The 25,147-nt window shown below is 39.9% G+C and overlaps 1 protein-coding gene across 5 annotated transcripts in view; it reads left to right on the plus strand.

Annotated features, from left to right (window-relative positions):
• Window positions 1–9,076: 9,076 nt before the first annotated feature.
• The window catches only part of SLC35A3 (solute carrier family 35 member A3), a 42,418-nt gene continuing 26,347 nt past the window's right edge, over window positions 9,077–25,147 (plus strand). For 2 of the 5 annotated variants that reach the window (XM_042251369.1, XM_004002227.5), the window contains exon 1: window positions 24,414–24,813. Coding sequence is in view for 3 of the 5 variants with exons in the window: in XM_004002227.5 (XP_004002276.2) it covers window positions 24,769–24,813 (45 nt within the window). In the remaining 2 variants the exon portion in view is untranslated. Of the gene's footprint in view, window positions 9,517–9,790; window positions 9,954–24,413; window positions 24,814–25,147 lie in introns of those variants that run through there. The other 3 variants (XM_027972310.2, XM_042251378.1, XM_042251361.1) reach the window with 3 other exon arrangements.

Below are 25,147 nucleotides of genomic sequence, written 5' to 3' on the forward strand. Positions count from 1 at the left end.
GCATCCTTAGTTTCTTTATGTATTCTGTTCAGGATTTTTGTTATAGTCATTGGGAGAAATAGAATAGAATATGTTTATGCAATTTAATTAGAGCTGGAACCTATACTTTTAATAATAATTCAAGAAATTTTGCTATGTGGGTTTGACCTATTGAAATGTACTTTCACCAGTTTTATGTTGGGTAGGCTGTGTTGCTTCCCAGGTGGCTCAGCAGTGAAGAATCTACCTATAATGCAGGACTCACAGGAGACAATGGTTTGATCTCTGGGTCAGGAAGATTTCCTGGAGGAGGGCATGGCAACCCACTCCAGTATTCTTGCCTGGAAAATTCCACGGACAGAAGAGCCTGGTGGGCTACAGTCCATGGAGTCACAAAGAACTGGACACGACTGAGCAACTGAGCAGGCACGCACACACAAAACACAACAAAGATAGGCTTGACTTGATCCTTGCCTAACTACCTAGTTCTAATAGCCTTTTTTTTTTTTTTTTTTTTTGGTTTAAAAAATCTGCCCAGTTTTATAGTTTACCAATTGAGGACAAAAAGCATATGCAATTTTGTAAGTTACCAACTGAGGTGGAAAGCATCTGCCACTCCCAACTTTAAAAGCTCTTGGACGTCCCTGTCCTCTTCATTCCTTTCCATTTCTGCTTATAAGAAAGTCAATTATTTTTGGAGTGCTTCTCTTTCATGAAGCATATTGTTAAATGTAGCTAACACTAACCAACATATACAGTTAACATTTGTTTTCTAGCTTCTTCTGCCAGAGCTACAAGTATATTAGGCTTATTATTTACCTTTTGGTTTATTGTAGATGACATTTTATCAAATATTCCAGTGCATAACATAATCATTCTTTTAGCTTATAAATCAGGTTACATGAAAAGACCCTGAAGCTGGGAAAGATTGAAAGCAGGAGGAGAAGGGGACGACAGAGGATAAGATGGTTGGATGGCATCACCGACTCAATGGACATGAGTTTGAGTAAACTCAGGGAGTTGGTGATGGACAGGGAGGTCTGGCGTGTTGCAGTCCATGGGGGTCACAGAGTCAGACACAACTGAGCAACTGAACTGAACTGAAGCAAATTCTACAAAAGAAAGATTTTTATTAAAACACACCCCATTTCTGAATCAATATATGCCAAGTTTAGTAAAAATTTTAATGATCTATAATAACAAAGATTTATTTATTTTTCATATGAAATGTCTATTGCTGGTTGCTAAAGACTTCACTTTAGAGCTCCTCACTCTAGGTGGCAGGCTCATGAGTCTACCTAGACATGATCATGAACATTACCAGACTCAAAACAGAGAGTTCCAGATGATCACAAAACAGCAATTCAGCACTACGGCCTTTATGTGATCATGACACACATAATCTGCTTATCCGCTTACAACGGATTGGCCATGTCAGGGAGGGAGGAATTTTCCTCTACTCTTCCAGTTCTTCTGTCTGGTCTAAGAATTAAAGTTGACATGAGACAGATTAAAAGAAGAAAATCAAACAAAATTTAATAACATGTATACATGGGAGAAAACCAGGAAAATTAATTAACTCACCAAAATGGCTGAAATTCTCACATTAAATATCATCTTCACTTAAAAACAAAAGAGGGTCTTAAGAGTAGTGATTTGGGGCTTCAAACATGAGGAAAGTAATTGCCAGGAAGACAGAGAAGCAAATGTTTGGTAAGCAGTTTTTGCTGGAACATGCAGAGACAATAGGACACAGAGAGGAATTTTAACAAACTTTGCTAGGTTCCTCCTTGCCTCACACCTAGTTCATACTACAGTTATCTTTGGAGCTGGCTCCTATCTTGAAAAAGCCTCTTATCTACATTCCTCTAGGCTGATAGTGGGTAGGTCAAAGTTTCTTCCTGAGTCTTTTGGGCTATGATTGTTGTCAACTCGAAATAATCCACATACCAAAGAAAAATTTGGGGGTGGTTAATTTTGTTTCCCTACAGTTAGAACTTTCCCTACAGTTAGAAACTACTGCACAACTGCATTCATCTCACATGCTAGCAAAGTAATGATCAAAATTCTCCAAGACAGGCTCCAACAGTACATGAAACGTGAACTTCCAGATGTTCAAGCTGGTTTTAGAAAAGGCAGAGGAACGAGAGATCAAATTGCCAACATCCACTGGATCATGGAAAAAGCAAGAGAGTTCCAGAAAACATCTATTTCTGCTTTATTGACTATGCCAAAGCCTTTGACTGTGTGGATCACAATAAACTGTGGAAAATTCTGAAAGAGATGGGAATACCAGACCACCTGATCTGCCTCCTGAGAAATCTATATGCAGGTCAAGAAGCAACAGTTAGAACTGGACATGGAACAACAGACTGGTTCCAAATAGGAAAAGGAGTACATCAAGGCTGTATATTGTCACCCTGCTTATTTAATTTCTATGCAGAGTACATCATGAGAAACTCTGGGGTGGATGAAGCACAAGCTGGAATCAAGATTGCCGGGAGAAATATCAATAACCTCAGATATGCAGATGACACCACCCTTATGGCAGAAAGTGAAGAGGAACTAAAGAGCCTCTTGATGAAAGTGAAGGAGGAGAGTGAAAAAGTTGGCTTAAAGCTCAACATTCAGAAAACTAAGATCATGGCATCCGGTCCCAACACTTCATGGGAAATAGATGGGGAAACAGTGGAAACAGTGACAGACTTGGTTTGGGGGGGCTCCAAAATCACTGCAGATGGTGACTGCAGCCATGCAATTTAAAGAAACTCCTTGGAAGGAAAGTTATGACCAACCTCGACAGCATATTAAAAAGCAGAGACATTACTTTGCCAACAAAGGTCCACCTAATCAAGGCTATGGTTTTTCCAGTAGTCATGTATGGATGTGAGAGTTGGACTATAAAGATACTTGAGTGCCGAAGAATTGATGCTTTTGAACTGTGGTGTTGGAGAAGACTCTTGAGAGTCCCTTAGACAGCAAGGAGATCCAATCAGTCCATCCTAAAGGAAATCAGTCCTGAATATTCATTGGAAAGACTGATGCTGAAGCTGAAACCCCAAAACTTTGGCCACCTGATAAGGAGAGCTGACTCATTTGAGAAGACCCTGATGCTGGGAAGGTTTGAAGGAGGGAGGAGAAGGGGACAACAGAGGATGAGATGGTTGGATAGCATCACCAACTCAATAGACATGAGGGAGTAAACTCCTGGAGTTGGTGATGGACAGGGAGGCCTGGAGCGCTGCAGTCCATGGGGTTGCAAAGAGTCGGACACAACTGAGTGACTGAACTGAACTGAACTGAGCTGAACAGTTAGAACTAGTCATGTGGTCCCATTCAGCTATAAGAGCCAGAAATTACAAGCTACCATGTGTCCTGAAGGTAGAGAACAGGAAGTAGTCTGAACAGCATAATCCAACTACATGTGAACTATATAATCAAATGAACTCTGGGACTGTATAGATGACCAACTTCACTAAATTGCAACCCCTCATCCATTTTCAGACTTAAGGGGCCCCTGACTGGCTTTAACAGCACAATTTCATCTATGTACCTTTTTCCTAGGTCTCCACAAAAGGATCTGTGGTGATTTTGTCAGGTAACTATGCCAGGTAAAAGGGAATCACTTGACTCTGAGATAAAACCAATTCCTTAATATCCAGACCACCAAGTTCATCTACCAATCAAAGACTTAAAAGAATATCAAGTGATGACTGATTCTTTAACCAGAATCAACAAACTCCATGGGGGCAGCAATCATCCAGGTTAATTCCCCCAGTTTCTGAGCACACACAGCAAACAGCATCACTTCTGTTAAACAACCTCCTACTGCTGCTGCTGTTGCTGCTAAGTCACTTCGGTTGTGTCCCACTCTTTGCAACCAAATGGACTGCAGCCCACCAGGTTCCTCTGTCCTTGGGATTCTCCAGGCAAGGATGCTGGAGTGGGGTTGCCATGCCCTCCTTCAGGAGATCTTCCCAACCCAGGGATCGAACCCACACCTCTTATGTCTCCTGCATTGGCAGGCGGATTCTTTACCACTAGCACCACCTGGGAAGCCCAAACAACCTCCTGCTGCTGCTATTGCTAAGTCGCTTCAGTCGTGTTCGACTCTCAGCGACCCCATGGACTGCAGCCTACCAGGCTCCTCTGTCCATGGGATTTTCCAGGCAAGAGTACTGGAGTGGGGTGCCATTGCTTTCTCCGAACAACCTCCTAATCCCCCCCAAAAGTAAGTCTGTTATAATAGGAAAAGCCAGGCAGAACCTGGAAATAGAAAGTAATTTCCTTTCAAACCTGTCAAATAGCTGTTCTATAGAGTATTAAAGAGATCTATGGATCTATTAGAAAGCAAAAGAGACACATGACTACTGAGCTACTGATGATATGGAAGTAACCTCATTCAATTTCTTTTAGAGGTAAATGATGGTCAAGTAAATAAACTTTAGCCATTCTTTCTGTGCAGGTGCTTTGCCTTAAAGAACTAACAAGAACATGCCAGATTAAGTAGCTTGAGAAGCAAGGAAAGACTGGTTTTTCCTGTTCATGAGCTTCACCTTCAATTCCATAGTTTTAAGAACTATAATAGTATAGGAACAAAGTATAAGTGATACCTGGAAACCTGAGGTTTAATTCTCCAGGAATTTTTTTTGTATTTTAACTGTTTTAGAAATAAATTAAAAAAAAATTTTTTTAATATATAAATCTCCATAGTCCCTGCTCATTTTCTTTCTTGTCTTTTTTATCCTATGAAGTCTTAAGCCATTAAAGCTCATAAAGTACCAGCCTTGACTCTGCCTGAAGATACTGATGGGGGGAGTGTCACTTTTTGTGCTTAAGGCTTGCAGTGTCATCTGCACCAAATATAATTTAATTTGGTCTTAATTTCTCTGGAGCACCCTTGGAAACTGCAGTTATTGTGCTATATCATAATATTCATGCTTTCGATGGGGTTGCCAGATTTAGAAAATAAAAATATAGGATACCACGTTAAATTTGAATTTCTGATAAAACAAATTTTTTTAAGCACTGTCAAATGAAGAAAAACACACAACCAAAAAGTTGCAAGTTAAGTTTTATTTGGCGATCTTATTGAGGTCTGTAGCCTGGGAAATATACTCTCAGATAGCTCTGGGGAACTGCTTCAAAGAATTAAGGGAGAAGCCAAGACACATAGGAGGTTTCTGCTGAAAACAAAACAAAACATGCAGTCTAACATCAAAAGCTTAGTACTAATCACAAAAAACAGATATCAAAGTTAAAGATGTTAGTGTTTTTAGGTGTATGGACTGATGCATTGAAATTATTCCTTAGATATACAGCTCAACTATTTAGGGCCAGTATCCAGAAGTATAGACTGACTACTTCTTATCTTTCTCCTTCCTGAATTCCCCCTGGGGTGCATGAGGGTGGGGTATGCTTCATTGGCTGGTGGCTTGATCCTTGTAGAACCAGAATGATGGGCAACACTCTGTTTCTGGAATGGCAGGCAACATTCCATTTCCACAGTATACACCACATATTGAATGCCTGCTCAGTCGCTCAGTCATGTCCAGACTCTTTGCAACACCATGGACTGCAGCCTGCCAGACTCCTCTGTCCATGGAATTTTTCTAGGCAAGAATACTGGAATACAAGAATTCCTCCTCCAGGGGATCTTTCCGACCCAAAGATTGAATCCAGATCTCCGGTGTTTCCTGCACTGGCAAACTGATTCTCTACCACTGAGCCACTTGCGAAGCCCCACGTATTGCATATATTAATACTAAACAATTATTCACTGTTTATTTGGAATTCAAGTTTAACTAGATGTGTATTTTATCTGGCAACCCTAACCAAGCACCAGTGAGAAACACAGTCCTGTTTCACTCTGGCTGCCCTTGGACTAACATGTTATTCTCATTTGTCTGTCTTTTAAGGTGTGTCAAAATTTTGCCTTTCAGATCTGTTATCATAGAAAACCCAGAGCTGGTCCTCTGCCCCAGTACCCCCAGGTTGCTGTTTTCCTCTCTTCCTTCATGGTCATCTCTGTTTTCACTGATACTCCTACCCCTATCGCTACTTTTGCTGACAGACACCTTTTTTTCTATACCATGTTCATTCCTTTTCTGTTCTACTACAGCTAAATGTAGAGTTTTAATGCATGGACTTAAAGGCAGACAAATTAGGATTTGAATCCCAGTTTACTTTTCAGTAGATATGGGAGCTTCAGTAAGTTACTTAGTCTAAGTCTCATGTTTTCCTTCAGTAAAATACAGGTATTAATGCCTACTTTATAGGGCTATTGTGAGGGTTAAATGAGATTGATACAGCAAACTACTCAAAGGTACAAACCTTATCGGGTTATTATTATTAAAAGAGCTTCAGACCTTCGGTGCTGACTTGAATTCTTTGTGTTGGATGCCTAGACTTGCAGTTTAGGCTATGCTGGCCATTCTTCCCTGGCGAGGTTTTATACTGTCTGGCTTGTCTTCACCATCATTACCAACCAGTTTAGTTCCTTTCAGGAAATATGTGTTGAGTTTCTACTACATGCTAAGCACTGTGCCAAGTGCTGGAGATCTGGAGATAAATAGGATAGCACTTACCTCATGGAGAGTGTTGGGCAGAAAGGAGAAATATAGATCAGATCACAATACAGTGAAGTAAAATTATTTAGAAGTGTACAAGATGCCTCAAGATGTTCTGGAACCACAGAGCAGGAGTTCAGATCCCTGGAAGGAAGGAGGTAAGAAAAAGCTTCAAGTTTGTGATAATACCTGAACAGAGAGCTGAAAAATGAGTGGAACTAGCCATAAAAAATGTAAGCAGGAGCAGTGGAAACATATTCAACATTCAACTAAGAGTATGAGGAATGGGAATAGGTGCTGCTGCTGCTGCTGCTGCTAAGTCGCTTCAGTCGTGTCCGACTCTGTGCAACTCCACAGATGGCAGCCCACCAGGCTCCCCCATCCCTGGGATTCTCCAGGCAAGAACACTGGAGTGGGTTGCTATTTCCTTCTCCAATGCATGAAAGCAAAAAGTGAAAGTGAAGTCACTCAATCGTGTCCGACTCTCAGCAACCCCATGGACCGCAGCCTACCAGGCTCCTCCGTCCATGGGATTTTCCAGGCAAGAGTACTGGAGTGGGGTGCCATTGCCTTCTCTGGAATAGGTGCTATGAGGGGTATATACAGGGAAGCAAAAGCAGTTCAGTGTTATTACTCACCGACACCAAGTAAAAATACAGAGACAGTGCTTTAGAGAAAGCAGTAGCTTTATTACTTTGCCAGGAGCAGTGGGGCTTGAGAGCGTAAAAAGCTTGAAAGTTAATGCTCTCAAGACTGTGCTCTCCTTCTCTGGGGAAGCTGGAAGAGGTCTTACAGTTTTTAGGTGGTAAATGCGGCTGAAGATGAGGATCAGGGCTGATGTGTTCTTGCATTCTTCTCCTCCTCCTGGGGATATTGAGATGTTAGGGCTGGCATTAGGTGATTCAGAACAGGTTCTGGTGGTCAGCCATGACATTCTTTCTGGAATGAAGAATGCTCCCAATGGAAAGCAGTGATAGGGAGTAGTGTCCTCTTGGAGGGTTAAACATTAGGTAGATGGTACAGCCTTAGCTAGAGGGCAATCATTTTCACAGTGCTATTAAGCAAGAAAGAGAGGGAAAACTTTATAAACATCTATATGTTGGGCTTCCCAGGTGGGGCTAGTATAAAGAATCTGCCAGCCAATACAGGAGACTCCAGAGACTCGTCAGGTTTGATCCCCTGGAGGAGGAAATGGCAACCCATTCCAGTATTCTTGCCTGGGAAATTCCATGGACAGAAGAGCATGGCGAGCTACAGTCCATGGGGCTATAGTCCATGAGGTCACAGTCAGTCAGATAGGACTAAGGTGCAACCATGCGCTGTATAGGTTGAATGGGTAGAGAGAATAAGGGCTAACATAATGGGGTGCCTAAACTAGTTTCCGCTACATTAGCATCTAAGTACAAACTGTAAAGCTAGGAGAGGTCAATGAAAGCATTACTTCCTTTTGGTCATCAGTTTGGCAACCCATATCTTTACATCAGTTGTGGGTGTCATAAATATATTGAACCCTCTGTTTACATTGTTGTTTTTGTCTGTTTAGAGCTTTCGTCCTCTTCCAAGAGGCCAAAGCACCATGTTACTGTTTCCTAATGAATAATTGCCTCCACTTCTCTCCTTTTCATTTTAAAACTTTTTGAACAGACTAAAAAGTCTTTTTCTCTTAAAAAAAAAAACAACTGTATTTATGTCATAAGGTATATTTTCCTGCTGAAGTATTTCTAAAATATTTTAAATCTTTTCCCTCTTACAAAAGGAGGAAGAGATTCATTATATATTCTCTCTGTATCTTAATCTTAGAATAGTGCCTAGCTATTATTATTATTATGCATCAGGCACATTTTACTTCCAAAATATTTAGAACAAACATGAAAATCTAAGATATATTCCACCATCCAGGGAATTTCTCAAGATCATGAGTATTAGTCGCTCAAGTCGTGTTAGACTCTGCAACTTCCATGCACTGTAGGCCCTCCAGGCTCTTCTGTCCGTGGGATTTCCCAGGCAAGAATACTGACATTTCCTTCTCCATGGGATCTTCCCAACCCAGGGATCCAACCTGGGTCTCCTGCGTTGCAGGCAGATTCGTTTCCATCTGAGCCAAAATTTTAAAGCCAGTCATTCTACTCTAATACAGTTATTTAATTTTGTTTTTCTGCTCGCTTTCTCCTTTTGTCTTTCTCCGACGTAGTTTTAATCATTTGCAATATAGACACGGGCTTAATTCATAGCGGCGTAGTGTTAAGAGGAAAGGAATAATCCTACCCTACTAATTTGATGGCGCTGCTCTAGGCTCTGTTCAGCCTCAGGGTCTAAACCAGGGTGGGAGAAGCGGTTATTTCCAACCGAACAAGCCTTCCAGAAAAATGAGTGGCAGCCTGCGCCAGAGCGAATCTCGTTAGTTTTCACTGTCACTGACATTTCTAGAACCCAGTTTGTTTGCTTCCTGGATCCACCTCCTCACTCCCTCTCAGGGTTCTTTGCCCCCAAAGGACTTTGACTTTACTTTCGCAGTCTCACACCCTGGTGCCCTTCGCCTCCAGGCTGTCCGGCAGAGGCACGCCGCTGGAGTCACTCCGTCCGCTATGTCCCTTTAGGAAACAACTAGCAGGAGGCACTGCCCCCAGGCAAGGACACGACAGTGAAGCCGGCACCGGGGGTCGCCCGCGGAGCCTCTGAAGTCTTCGTCTTGGGGATGGAGTTGGCAAGTGCCAAGCTGGGACCAGCAGAGCCGAGCCGGGAACGGCGTTCACCCGGGCCAAGGCGGCAGCCGGAGCGATTGGGAGACGGGACCGCGGGAACCCGGAAACGCCTGGGCCGCACCGGGCCGGCGGCGGCGACGGCGGCGGTAGCGAGTGGTGCTGCGCTTCAGGGGTCGCGGGGGACCCGGCGGGCGCCGCAGCCCGGGGCGCCGGGCCGAGCTGAGCCGCCGCCCCCAGTACGCGCAGCCGGCGGAGCTGCGCGGAAGGTGAGCCTGGTGCGCTCCTGGGTGGCGGCGGGCACGGACAGGCCGGTGGCCTCAGCTTTGGCCGGGGCAGCTCCGGGAGGATGCAGCGGGCGCGGGGCTGATACGAAGTCTGTCTGAGTGAAGGGAACGGTGTGGAATACCTTAAGTACTAGCTGAGTGCGGGGTGGGAGTGGATGAAGTGACACGTTGTAAGTACGAGGGACGACGTGAGGAATGTGCTGGGTGTAGGAAGGAACAGGGCTCCAGGAAAGGGGTGTGTCAACCAAATGAAAACGGCAGTGTGTGCTTTAGAGTCTGGGGCGTGCGGAACCGAGTGGCCGGAGGGCCAGGCTGGCGGTCATTCCATTTGCGAACTGCCCTGGAGCTCCCGCTCGGTGTACCGGGACCCTGCGCTGAAGAAGCCTCAGGGACTTCAAGAAATGGAAAGGTTGTCCTTGGTAAGGCTAGTACGCAGGCAAAGGCTGTCTGAGGCCAGGTGGAATTCCTATCAGAAAAGGTGTGCTTGTTGGGTTCTGAGTGTTTAGGAAGGGAAGATTTTAATTAACTTTTATTAAAAGCAACTAAACTACCGGGGACGCTGGTTCAAATGAATTAAAGGGTAATATTAAATGTAGTACTGGGTCCATGCTTGGTAAAACACGTTTCATTACTTTATGGTACAAGGCTGAATCTTTTATTATGTTCTGTTACATGCAGTAATTGAAAATGGAACCGCAGTTATTTTGTTTTCGAACAGCATTCAACTTTGGTAGTTAAAAATGAAATTCGGTAGTTTCTCACTTGGTTCACTTACTCATTTTCGCTGGTAAACTCAGATTGTTTCCTTTAAAAGCATGACTTCTAAATTTACATTCCTAGTCCTAACTTTCCTCCCAAGTATTGATTCTACTTTTTCAGCATCCCAGTTTGCTTGTTCTCTTTTTTATTTCTGTGCTAAACGTGACTTCTCTTGACTCTTCTTACTTGCTCTGTGGCAGTGGCTGGGTTTGCTGCCCTCAGCCTATCTCCCTTCCAGTAACTCCCCTTGAAACTGCTTTTCAAAACCAGAGGTCTTATGTATTCCTTGGTTTCTCTTTCCTCAGACATACTCAACCGACTTTCTATTGAATCCGGATTAAATTTAAAATTATTTAGGTTACCAACCAAAGCTCTTCAAAAATGTGTAGCTGTCCTTGACTTCAATCAAATCAACACGTCCCTTTCATTCTTTTTTAAAAATTATTTTATCCCAGGAGTTCTGTTTTTTAGCTCAATCATAATAGTTACTTTGAAGTTAATTTCTGAGCATGTTCTATGCCTACGTGCCTTCTTCTTTGCTTACATCCTTTCTTCCTACAAGGAAGGCCTTTTTTCCCATCTTTGTAGAAATCATTCTGTCCATCTTTGCAAAAGGTATTCTTTAATGCCATCTCCTTTACTTTTTTAAAAAATTGAGATGTAATTGACATATAATTCCGTATTAGTTTCCAGTGTACATCATAATGATTTGATATTTGTATGTATTGCAAAATTATCACAAATCTAGTTAACATTCATCACCACACATAAATACAAAATTTTTCTTGTAATGACAGCTTTTAAGATTTTAAGTTTACTCTTTTTGCAACTTTCAAATATACAATATGGTATTATTAACTATAGTTACCATGCTGTTCAGTATTCCCAGGACTTCTTTTCCAACTGGAAGTTGCTACTTCCTTCTTATAAAGCTCTCTAAAGTCTATCTTCAGTCCAAAACATTCTTCTCTTGTGTGCCGCACGTTATAAGTATTTTATAATATTTGTTAAATTAGCATTTTGCTATCATTTTTTGAGAAAGTTATCTATACTACCTCAAAGATTTATTACTTTGAGGATCAAGTAAAGTGCTAAAACATAGAACAGAAAAGCATTTTCAAATATAAGATTAATAAAAAGCTGAAATAAGATTATACTACAACACAAAAGTGACCATTCTAAACAGAAATAGAATCATAAACTCAGAGAACAAGCAGGTGGTTGGTTACCTGAGGATACAGGGATGGAGGGAGGGGAGAAATAGGTGGAAGAGATAAAAAGGTACAACTTTCAGTAACAAAATAAATGGTCACAAGTAGGAAATGTACAGTGTGGGGAATATAGTCAATACATATGTAAATCTTAGGTGGCAGATGGTGACTATATGTATCATGGTGATTACTTTAGAAATGTCTAGAAATAGCAAATCACATGATGCATACCAGGAACTAGCATAGTGTTGTATGTCAGTTGTACTTCAAAAACAAACTCAGAAAAAGACATCAGATTTGTGCTTACCAGAGGGTGGCAGGGTGGAAGGTAGGGTAGAATTGGAAGAAGGTAATCAAAAGGCAAAAACTTTCAGTTATAAGATGAATAAGTACTAGGGCTATAATGTACAACGTGATAAAGGTAAGTATTACTTCTGCACTTTATATATCAAAGTTGAGAGTAAATCGTAAACATTCTCATCATAAGGCAAAAAACATAAATATATATTTTCTATTTAATTTACATGAGAAGATTGATATTCACTAAATTTACTGTTGTAATCATTTCACGATGTATGTAAGTCAAATCATTATGCGGTACAACATAAAATTATGTGGTGCTGAATGTCAATTATAACTCAATAAAACTGGAAGAAATAATAAGTTATCCAGGTTGTCTAGCTTCGGCTTGCAGGGCTTTGGGGAAAGGACAGTGTTTAGCTTTTGTGATTCCAAGTCAGAGTAGAGAAAGTTGAAAATGTTAGTTTAGAGAGTCATAACTAGATATTGGGGGAAACTAGAATAATTCAATGTCCAATCCAGTGTACATGTAGATTACAAAACCTCAAAGACAGTGGACTACAGTAGAATTTGATATCCACAAAAGTGTGCTACTGAAACATAAATATTCTCTCTATAGTCCTCTCTACTTCTACCAAAGATAGTCACAGTAAGACTAATTTGTTTGCAAACTAGTCTCATTAAACTTGGCCTGATTATTTAAATCTGCTTTGCTGTAACTTTTCAGAAGGAATCTCAGACGTTTGAAAGTATCTCAAGCCCAGAAAGCCAAGCCAAGGACTGACCATCAGATTTCTCCTGTAATGCTTAGATTTGAGTGAATTTCTCTCTTCTTTTTCCTTGAGGTCCCTAAGAAATCCTTAAGTTCTTGGATCCACCAGAAAATGACCTTCTTTACTCACCTGAAATGGCTGGGAACTATGAAAGCAGGGGTTTTGTGTGTGTGTGTGTGTGTGTTTTAGTTTGTTTTTGTTTTTCTGGAAGGGGCTTCACTGACCTTGTAAAGTGAAAGTTGGAATTGTGTCCGACTCTTTGTGACCCAGTGGACTATACAGTCCATGGAATTCTCCAGGCCAGAATACTGGAGTGGGAACCCTTTCCCTTCTCCAGGTGATCTTCCCAACCCAGGTATTGAACCCAGGTCTCCCACATTGCAGGCGGATTCTTTACCAAAAGAATGGTGGCCTTTATACAAAGTCTACTTTAATTCCTTAAAGTTGATATTATCCTCAAATATGACATCTCAGTCAAAACTTTGGCAGTATAGCCAGTGTTTCCAATTGTATCCTATCACAAGGAAAACAGATTCTTATTGAACATAGGCAAGTAACTATAGTGTCATGAAATTAAGAACACTCACTATTAATTTCTGATTTCTTGAAGAATCACATAGGGAGACAGATAAATAAATGATTCAGTTCTGTTTACAAAGATATAATTTACCAAATTGCTTTCTAGTTTAAGAAAAAAGGTTTCCTTCAGTCTGTTAAAGTGTTAAAGAGCTAGCAATGTTTTTAACAAAAAGTCATAAAATTAAAAATCATTTTCATCATTTTCTCAGTCCCATGTAATTATTCCTGTTTTGCTTGATCTAAAGTTAGTAGTTTCATGAATCCATTAATTTTTTCCATTAGAGTTGTAGAATTTATTACCTAGTTCAATGGTATGATCTTAAAGTTATTACAAATCTGTAATGTAGAGTACTTATCAGTGTCATTTTCTTGAATCTTTTTGAAGACAAATGTTTTGGACAAACTTCAGGAAGGGATAAGAGTAAAACAGTAACTATTTGTAAATGACAGAAGACTTAAAAATGGTCATAGTTAAGGATCTAGTGAGAATTCATTCTAATGCAGTGGAGAAGGAAATTTGATTATTACTGTGGTACACAAAATTTTAAGATGATAACATCTCACCCCCACCCCCAAGCTGGCAGTTTTCAGTAGGATACCAGCTGCAGATGAGATGTAACCCACATTTCTGTCTGGTCATATTTTTTTGGCCCCCAACCTTACAGTTGAGTTACTTGCATACACAAGAATCATAACCTGCATGCCTGAGCAGGCAGAAAACCAACCCCAGTTTTTCAGGACACAAAATGAGACAAACCAGAAAGCAATAGCTGTCCCTGTGAAGGCAAGAATCAAACCATGAGTGGGCTTCCCTGGTGGCTCAGTGGTAAAGAATCTGCCTGTCAGCAAATTTGGAAAACTCAGCTGTGGCCACAGGACTGGAAAAGGTCAGTTTTCATTCCAGTTCCTAAGAAGGGCAATGGCAGTGAATGTTCAGACTACTACACAGTTGCACTAATTTCACATGCTAGCAAGGTAATGCTCAAAATCCTTCAAGCTAGGCTTCAGCAGTTCATGAACTAGGCTTCAGCAGTACATGAATTGAGAACTTCCAGATGACAAGCTGGATTTAGAAAAGACAGAGGAACCAGAAATCAAGTTGCCAGCATCCTTTGGATTATGGAAGATGCAAGCAAATTCCAGAAAAACATCTTTATTGACGGTGCTAAAGCTTTTGGCTGTGTGGAACACAACAAACTATGGACGATTCTTAGAGATGGGAATACCAGACCACCTTACCTGTCTCCTGAGAAACGTGTATGCAGGTCAAGAACCAGCAGTTAGAACCAGATATGGAACAATGCACTGGTTCAAAATTGAGAAAGGAGTATATCCAGTCTGTATATTGTCACCCTGCTTATTTAACTTATCTGCAGAGTACATCATGCAAAATGCCAGGCTGGATGAATCACAACCTAGAATCAAGATTGCAAGGAGAAGTATCAACAACCTCAGATACGCAGATGATACCACCCTAATGGCAGAAAGTGAAGAGGAACTAAAGAGCCTCTTGATGAAAGTAAGAGGAGAGTGAAAAAGCTGGCTTAAAACTCAACATTCAAAAACCTAAGATCATGGCATCTAGTCCCGTCACTTCACAGCAAATAGAAGGGGAAAAAGTAGAAGCAGTGACAGATTTCATTTTCTTGGGCTCCCAAATCACTGGACAGTGACTGCAGTCATGAAATTAAAAGATGCTTGTTCCTTGGAAGAAAAGCTATGGCCAACCTAGACAGCATGTTACAAAGCAGAGACATCACTTTGCCATCAGAGGTCCGTATAGTCAAAGCTATGGTTTTTCCACGACTGAATGACTGAACTGAACTGAACTGATGGTTTTTCCAGTAGTCATGTGCAGATGTGAGAGCTGGGCCATAAAGAAGTCTGAGTCTCAAAAAGTTGATGCTTTTGAGTTGTGGTGATGGAGAAAACTCTTGAGAGTCCCTTGGACAGCAAGGAGATCAAACCTGTCAATCCTAAATATTCATTGGAAGGACTGATGCTAAAGCTGAAGCTCCAATACTATGGCTACTTAATGTGAAGAGCTGACTCATTAGAAAAGACCCTGATAAAGGGAAAGACTGATATAAGAAGGAGAAGAGGGCATCACTGACTTCGTGGATATGAATTCGAGCAAACTCTGGGAGCTGGTGAAGAACAGGGAAGCCTGGCACGCTGCAGTCCATGGGGTCATAAAGAGTCAGATGACTTAGCAACTGAACAGCAACAACAATGCAGGATTGGTTGGTCCCTGGACCTAGAGGATCACACACGCCACAGAGCTAAACGCGTGGGCCACAGCTACCTAGCCTATGTTCTACAGCCCAGAAACTGCAACTACTGAGCCCGTGTGCCCTAGAACCTGTGCTCCGCAATAAGGAAGCTACTGCAATGAGAAACCCTTTCCCCACAGCTAGAGAGTAGTCCCTGCTCACTGCAACCAGAGAAAAGCCGATGAAGCAACAAAGACCCAGCACAGCCAAAAATAAATAGAATAATAAACAATGAATACACCAAAACCATTTTATATACAAAGTTGCAATTCAGAGTGAATTTTTAAAATGTTCTCTCCTGCTAATCCGAATTTGTAAAGGACAGTGTGAGAATTTACCTTCCTCTCTTAGTCTCCTCTCCTGTGATTCATAGTCAGTCTTCCTTGGTTGATGAAGCTCCTTTGGGGAGTGGATTTATGACAGTTGACTTCCTTTTAGAGGATTTATGTTTAAGCAGATAAGGGAAATTCAGAGAGGTTTCCCTGCATTTTAATACCTACTACTCAATATGTCAAAGTAGCATATTTGGGGAATGGCATATTTTGTTTCCCATCACCACCTTTTAAATGAGAATATTCAGGGTCAGACAGATCAAACCCTGTGTCCTACATAACGCTGTCTGGGCTACCTCAGTTATATTTGAAATGGATATAATTTGTATCAAACTCAGTTGAAACTATGTAGGATGAATGACTGGACAAATAATTAGAATCAACTGAAATATTCTCTCCCTTAAAGCCTAATCCTTCAGTAGCTATGAAGTATAACTTTTGAGTTTATCTCCCTTTATTAGAGAAGGAAGTTTCTATTTGATAACAATCTGCTGTGGATTTGTGTGTGTCTGTGAAATTATAAAAAACTGAAGAGTAAATTGTAGACCTGTCTGGGTTACTGAGGTAGCTTGAACATCATCAACTAGTAGTTGATAATGATGTGTGTATGAATTTATTAAAGTTCAGATCAATATGAATTGGTAGCTTAACATTAGATTTCACCTGTCTGAAAGACAGGTGTATCCTAAGTACATTAAACTTAATTGTTTCCTTTAATGAAGGAGTATAGTGCTGTGATTATATATGGTTTTTTTATATGTATTTTAATGATTGGTTTTTGAGTGTCTTCTGCTATATAAATTTGAAAGTGTTTGGTATATAAATATGAGTGTTTATTTTATAAGCTAAAGTTTAACTCAGCTGCTCAATCCAGATTGCCTACCCAAAACTCTTACTAGTTTATCATTCATGTCGGAGATACCATCCCATATGGAACCAAAGAATCAGTTGCTGCCTGGAGATAAGCACTTTAATTGAAAAGCTCTGGTAAGTCAGGTAATATAGTAGGAAACAGAGTTAAAATAAAGCTGGAATTTTAGATCATGTCAGATAAATGCTAAAAAAGAAAATTATTCCAGTAAGGAAACGTCCACACATGACTTTATACCTACTCTGCCTAGTTTTTCTATAAAAGGTAGATAAGGTTTTTCTAAATTCATGTGTACTATAAAAAGCCAGTTTTAAATGTTACTAGTGGCATTTTGTTGGAGAATGCAATGGCAACCCACTTCTTGGCACCTACTCTTGCCTGGAAAATCCCATGGATGGAGGAGCCTGGTGGGCTGCAGTCCATGGGGTCATGAAGAGTCGGACACGACTGAGCGACTTCACTTTCAGTTTTCACTTTCATGCATTGGAGAAGGAAATGGCAACCCACTCTGGTGTTGTTGCATGGAGAATCTCAGGGATGGGGGAGCCTGGTGGGCTGCCGTCTATGGGGTCGCACAGAGTCGGACACGACTGAAGCGACTTAGCAGCAGCAGCAGTGGCATTTTGTAACATGAGTCTTATTCAGTTCAGTTCAATTCAGTTGTTCAGTCATGTCCGACTCCTTGCAACCCCATGAACTGCAGTACGCCAGGCCTCCCTGTCCATCACCAACTCCTGGAGTCCACCCAAACCCATGTCCATTGTGTCGGTGATGCCATCCAACCATCTCATCCTCTGTCGTCCCCTTCTCCTCCCGCCTTCAATCTTTCCCAGCCTCAGGGTCTTTTCAAATGGGTCAGCTCTTCGCAAAAAGTGGCCAAAGTATTACAGTTTCAGCTTCAACATCAGTCCCTCCAATGAACACCCAGGACTGATCTCCTTTAGGATGGACTGGTTGGATCTCCTCACAGTCTAAGGGACTCTGAAGAGTCTTCTCCAACACCATAGTTCAAAGACATCAATTCTTCTGTGTTCAGCTTTCTTTATAGTCCAACTCTCACATCCATACATGACTACTAGAAAAACCATAGCCTTGACTAAATGGGCCTTTGTTGGCAAAGTATTGTCTCTGCTTTTTAATATGCTGTCCAGGTTGGTCATAACTTTCCTTCCAAGGAGCAAGCGTCTTTTAATTTCATGGCTGCAATCACCATCTGCAGTGATTTTGGAGCCCCCAAAAATAAAGTCAGCCACTGTTTGCACTGTTTCCCCATCTGTTTGCCATGAAGTGATGGGACCAGATGCCATGATCTTTGTTTTCTGAATGTTGAGCTTTAAGCCAAATTTTTCACTCTTCTTTCACTCTCGTCAAGAGGCTGTTTAGTTCCTCTTCACTTTCTGCCACAAGGGTGGTGTCATCTGCATATCTAAGGTTATTGATATTTCTCCCAGCAATCTTGATTCCAGCTTGTGCTTTCTCCGGCCCAGCATTTCTCATGATGTACTCTGCATGTAAGTTAAATAAGCAGGGTGACAATATACAACCTTGACATACTCCTTTTCCTATTTGGAACCAATCTGTTGTTCCATGTCCAGTTCTAACTGTCCTTCCTGACCTGTATACAGGTTTCTTAAAAGGCAGGTCAGGTGGTCTAGTATTCCCATCTCTTTCAGAATTTTCTACAGTTTATTGTGATCCACACAGTCAAAGGCTTTGGCATAGTCATTAAAGCAGAAATAGATGTTTTTCTGGAACTCTCTTGCTTTTTCCATGATCCAGCAGATGTTGGCAATTTGATCTCTGTTTCCTCAGCCTTTTCTAAAACCAGCTTGAACATCTGGAAGTTCACGGTTCACGTATTGCTGAAGCCTGGCTTGGAGAATTTTGAGCATTACTTTACTAGTGTGCGAGATGAGTGCAATTGTGTGGTAGTTTGAGCATTCTTTGGCATTACCTTTCTTTGGGATTGGAATGAAAACTGGCCTTTTGTGGCCACTGCTGAGTTTTCTGAATTTGCTGACATATTGAGTGCAGCACTTTCACAGCATCATCTTTCAGGATTTGAAATAGCTCAACTGGAATTCCATCACCTCCACTAGCTTTGTTCATAATGATGCTTCCTAAGGCCCACCTGACTTCACATTCCAGGGTGTCCGGCTCTAGGTGAGTGGGAATGATCACACCTTCATGATTATCTGGGTCATGAAGATCTTTTTTGTACAGTTCTTCTGTGTATTCTTGCTACCTCTTCTTAATATCTTCTGCTTCTGTTAGGTCCATACCATTTCTATCCTTTATTGAGCCCATCTTTGCATGAAATGTTCCTTTGGTATCTCTAATTTTCTTGACGAGATCTCTAGTCTTTCCCATTCTGTTGTTTTCCTCTATTTCTTTGCATTGATCGCTGAGGAAGACTTTCTTACCTCTCCTTGCTGTTCTTTGGAACTCTGCATTCAGATGCTTATATCTTTCCTTTTCTCCTTTGCTTTTCACTTCTCTTCTTTTCACAGCTATCTGTAAGGCCTCCCCAGACAGCCATTTTGCTTTTTTGCATTTCTTTTTCTTGGGGATGGTCTTGTTGCCTGTCTGCTGTACAGTGTCACGGACCTCCATCCATAGTTCATCAGGCACTCTGTCTATCAGATCTAGTCCCATAAATCTATTTCTCAACTTCCACTGTATAATCATAAGGGATTGATTTAGGTCATAACTGAATGGTCTAGTGGTTTTCTCCCCTTTGTTCAATTTAAGTCTGAATTTGGCAATAAGGAGTTCATAATCTGAGCCACAGTCCACTCCCGGTCTTGTTTTTGCTGACTGTTTTATCCAGTGCATACTCAGATGAGGCAATGTAGAATTATAATGACTGTTTTGTGACTTATATCCTTTAAACCATCCTATGAAGTACATACTATTGTTTATTCCTATTTTACAGGTAAGAGAAAGGAGGAACAGAGGTTAAGTGTTTTGCCTTGGATATGGTTATGTGGAGACAGAATGTGAAGTTATACAGTCTGGTGGAGACATACTCTGATGTTATGGTGACTGACTGTCTAAAACTTAGACATGTTTCAACACTTAGGCATTATTGCAAAGACCATGCAATAGACTCCTTGCAAAAATTCATGGGCCATGAATTGTAGTTTAGACTGAGAGAAATCATGCTTCGTATCTGAATTCTGGCATATTATGCAAAGGAAGTTATAGACTTAATATCTCAGAACTTCAGTTTTTAATCTGTCAAATGAGTGGTATCTCCTTTACAGATTAAATGAGTTTTAAGTGAGATGATGCCTATAAAGCACCTAGCACAACGTCTGATTGGTTGCAGGTGCTCAGTAAATAGTTATTTCATTAATTTAACTTCTCTTGTGAAGTTGCAACTGTTAGAAAATACTTAATGAAAACCAGTTCCATTTGCTTTTTATGTATATACAGAGAGACTTAATTCACAGGGTCATTTTTCTCTTCTGAGAATTTACATATTACAGAGTTTATTTGTTCTTTTATAAACCTAGCATAGAGTAAATGACTAATATGTGACCGGCACTGTATTTCAGTTAAACTTTACAAATAGGAAAGCTGTGTGATTAGATCCACATTTTATTAAGACATTGCTATATGGACGGTAGATTTAGAGCTGTGAAACCCTGAAGGCTCTCCCCATCAGAAATGAAGCAGAGCATGAGATAGATTCATATTGTATTCAGAAATAGAAACAGAAACTCACAGACATAGAAAACAAACTTATGATTACTAAAGGGGAAAAGCAGGAGGAGGGGTAAATTAGGAGTTTGAGATTAGCAGATAGAAACTACTATGTATAAAATAGATAAACAAGATCCTACCATTTGGCACAGGCACCTATATTCAATATCTTATAATGACCTATAATGAAAAATAATTATGCATGTATAACTGAATCACTTTGCTATATACCAGAAACCATTGTAAATCAACTATACAGTAGTTCAATAAAAATTTTTTAAGTTTTGGAAACAAGCATAAAACAAAATATTTTTATATCCTATGTAGTTAATACAACCATAGCAAATAGAAACTACTAAGACTATTCTAGGTTTACTTGGGAGTAGTTGCGTTGTCAGATTTAGAATGGATTTGAATTTTAATATTGGAATTTTGTCCTTATAGGAGTGTGGTAATCTTTTATTAGTTACCCAAGCACAAATTAACAGCTTAGGATTTTTAAAAATTTTAAAATCTTTGACAGTTTGCCAGGCCATAAACTATCAGTAACAATTCATGTGAAGTTTCAGTTAAGTTATTTTCACTGATAAACATATTTTTCTAAAACTTTTACCATTTGTGAAGGCTGCAAAGAAAAATATTTTAAGGCCCCTTATCTTAAAGATTTATCCTCAGGCTGAATTAAATAAAGAGCTAGACATTATTCTTGATTACCCTAGTACAGTTTAATACTTAAACATTTTTAAAATGTTAGAAAATACTAGAACCCTATTATTAATGTTAGTGCTTGAAAATCAAAGCTATTTTATAGGACTGTGTTTGACTTTCTACATATATATAGATAAATTTCAGATGGTATGTTTTGACAAATGTAGTCTACCTGAAATTGGGTAGTAAATCATGTTAAAGGAATCAATTTGAGGGTAATTGAATATCGACAGAAAACTTAAAATTGGAAAATTGTTTTCTAGCTTGTACATTTATCTCTGATTATCTACTATTAATATTTCAGGTTATAAAAACAGAGACTAATAAACATGTAATCTGTACTTTCTTTTGCCTTTATGTTCTTTAAAATAGCAAAGAAATTGATGTTTTATAAAATTAGCTGTAGTAGAATTACTTTGTAATGTTTGTCAAGTCTTTACCTTCCCTGTAGAAGTGTTGTTATTAATCATTTAGTTTTATCAACCAAGTGGATAGGCTTCAGATTTTCCATGATGGATGATCACTAGACTGATATTCCATTTTTTGGTATCCTTGATTTGTTACTGATTTTGGCATTTATTTTTAAAAATATATTTATTGAGCACATACTATGTGCCAGGAACTGTTCTATGCAATTTTCAATATGACCCAGTTTTCCTGTTAACTTATTAATAACTTGTTTGAGTACTGAAAGCTTAATTTTAACCAGTCTTCTTCCAGCACATAGTAAATGCATTCTTCCCAACTACACAAGGACTGGAGAACAATTACATTTTTTCATTATAGACTCAGATGCTTGGTTTGGTTTCCTGGGGCTGCTGTAACAAATTACCACATGTTCGATTGCTTAAAATAAGAGTAATGTATTCTCGCACAGTTTTGCAGGCAAGAAATCCAAAATCAGTATCATTGGGCTAATATCATAGTGTCAGAGGGATTATGTTCCCTCCGGAGGCTTTAGGGAATAATCCACTCCAGTTTTTCTTCCATCTTCTGGTGGGCGCCAACATTATTTGGTTTGTGGCTACATCACTCCAGTCTGCAATATCACTCCAGATGCTCAAGGCCAGCATCTTCAAATTTCTTTTTCCTCCATCTTTACAGTGCCGACTTCTCTTTCGTGCATGAATGTTCAGTCATGGCTGACTCTTTGCAGCCCTTTGGACTGTAGCCCTCCAGGGTGTTTTTAGGCAAGAATAGCAGAGTGAGTTGCCATTTCCTCTTCCAGGGTATCTTCCTAGCTTAGGGATCAAACCTGTGCCTTATTTTCTCACCTGACTGCAGGTGGATTCTTTACCCTCTGATCCGTAGGAAAAGCCTTCTTTTAAGTATTTGTATTTTCCTCTTTTGTCTTTTATGAGGACACTTGCATTGGCATTTAGGATTTACTTAGCTAATTCAGAATAATTTTCCCATCTGAAGATCCTTAACTTCATTTCATCTGCAAGATTCCCTTTTCCAAATAAGTAACATTTACAGGTTCTAGGGATTAGGAACTGTTGCTCAGTAGGGTCAGCAGTTGGGAAGAGTTGACTTAGAGCAGGGAAGAGAGGATGAATGTTAAGAGTTAAATCACATTTAACTCTTGAGAATCTTCTGGAGTAATGGCTCTTGCTTCATTCACTCCGCCTTCCAAATCTTGTGCAGATTTTGTGTTTAGTTGATTCTGACCCAGCACCATATAGAGAAGGGGATTTGGGGAAATGTGTTTCAGTTTAACCATTACTGTATACAGTAATAATACAAGGACTGTAATTTCCCTGTGATACTTTCCTATCATACACTGTGTCATAGCAGTTTACACCTTTATATTGTTGTTGTTTAGTCTCTAAGTCGTGTCTGACTCTTTTGCGACGCTATGGACTGTAGCCTGCCAGGCTTCTCTGTCCATGGGTTTTCCCAGGCAAGAATACTGGAGTGGGTTACCGTTTCCTTCTCTGACCCAGGGATCAAACCCCCATCTCCTGCCTTGGCAGGCCGATTCTTTGCCACTGAGCCACCTGGGAAGCCCTTGCATCCTTATACTATTTCTTAAATTATTTGAATAATCTGTTGTCTTCCAAGCTAGAGGATAAGCCCTCCAAAGAAAAAGATTATATTTGTTTTGTTCATCATTGTATATCCAGTGCTCATCATAGTGCCTGACCATGGTATGTATGTATTTAAACATGGTGGGTGAATTGTGTGATACCTTTATTTTCTACTTCTGACCCCAATCTCCTGAGTCTTGAAACTATCCTAATGGTTAGTGCCTGTGACCCTGTCATGGAGGAGGAATTTTTCCTTTAATTTTTCTAGGTTCTTCTGACTGGTCTCAGAATTGAATTGACATGAGATAGATTGAGAAAAGAAAAAGCACACAAAAGTTTAATAACACATGTACATACAGAGACCCAGGAAAACTGAGTAACTTGTCAAAATGGCTGAAACCCTCATCTTAAATACCCTCTGCAGCTAAAGACAAAAGAGGATGTTGGAGGTAGTGGTTTGTTTCTTCAAAGAGGAGGAAAGCAATTGACATGAAGATGGAAAAGCAAAAGTTTGCTAAGTAAATATTTGCTGGGCCATGCAGTGACAGTGGTTCAGAGTGGACTATGATCTCTAGGCTCTGCCCAGAGTTTCCACCACACATAGCCCATATTCCTTGCAGGTATCTCTGGTGATATTCTGGGAACAGGCCCTCTGTCTAAATTCCCTTTTTTTTTTTTTTCCCCGCTCAGTTAGGGGAAAGGTCAAAGTTTCTTCCTGAGTCTTTAGGGCTTTCACTGTTTTCAGCTTGAAATAATCTGCATGTTGAAGAGATACTTTGGGGTGGCAACTTTTGCCACCCTACGGACTCTACCTGGATCGTACACTAGCCTCTGTTCTTTGTAGAATGCCTTTTAACTTCAGCCTTTAGCTGTCAATGGCAGGATGTGACCACAGCAGAAAGTGGTAGAATGGCAAAGGGGTAGGGAAATGGATGAGTGAGAAAGGAGTACCTTTTTACGTGGCACCTACCTCGCAGTAGAAGGGAATCTTAGAGCTATATTTTTTAGGTCAGTATGTTTCCCCAATCATTAACGTGCATAAAGAGTACGATAATACTGGACAATTTTTAATCTAAAAACTAGAATGCAAAGAGGTTTTATATTTGTGAAGTTGAAGGAATATTTGAGTACTATTGATTTTATCTAAATGTAGAAGTGAAAAATCTGCAGTCTATAAAGAAAAAAACAAGTTAAAAATTGACAGTACTCTAACTTACATGCAGGTGGTATTGTCTTATGTACACAGAAACCTGGCACCTTGAAGAAGAAAAGGGAGGAGAAACAATGAAAGGTTGTTTACCTTAGAATGTAATAGGAACCACAGACTGTAGAGTCAGTTGCTAAGTGTTACTGAACAGGATTTTGCTTTTCTTAAGCGCTCAAGAGTGAACTTAAGCTCACTAGTTTAGTGGAAGTTATTATTTCTACTGTAGAAACAAAATTGACTATATTGATAATATAAAGTACCTTTAACTTATGTGTCTTTTCACTTTTATAAAAAAATAAGACTTGAATTTTCCACAGGAATATTATTGAAGTTCAAGTACAACTTGGAAGTTGCAACTTTGGGGGGAATATTATCTCTACTGAGATAGTTTGGAAAGAAGACATATACATGCCAGGTGTGATGAATTTTGTTCATCATTATTTAGCATACAGTTATAGGTTGCGGTTTTAAAGTTTTGGCATCATGGAAGATAATGGACAAAAAATTGCAGCTGAAGTCAGCATTTCTGTATGTATTTGCTTTTTCTGTTCATTTACTTCGAAAATACTTGGAAGGTTTGTTTTTATACTAATAGCTGTTTCTGACTACTCTGAATTTATATTTGCATACCACTTTATAATGTGTGTTTTTATATGTTCTCTACTATGCATCAATAATGTGTGATATATAATACTTAGGAAGTGTATTTCAGAACTAGTGTTTAGAAAATGTAAAAATAGCTCACTCTAAGAAATCTTAAGTTAGAAATTTAGCCTTTTGTTTTTATAATGAAAGGAAAATTAATTTTCAGAATTCCTTAGGTACTTAATAGTCTTTAAAAATCCACATATATTGTACTACA

The sequence above is a fragment of the Ovis aries genome, chromosome 1 (assembly GCF_016772045.2).
Source record: "Ovis aries strain OAR_USU_Benz2616 breed Rambouillet chromosome 1, ARS-UI_Ramb_v3.0, whole genome shotgun sequence".
NCBI classification, from domain to species: Eukaryota; Metazoa; Chordata; class Mammalia; order Artiodactyla; family Bovidae; genus Ovis; species Ovis aries.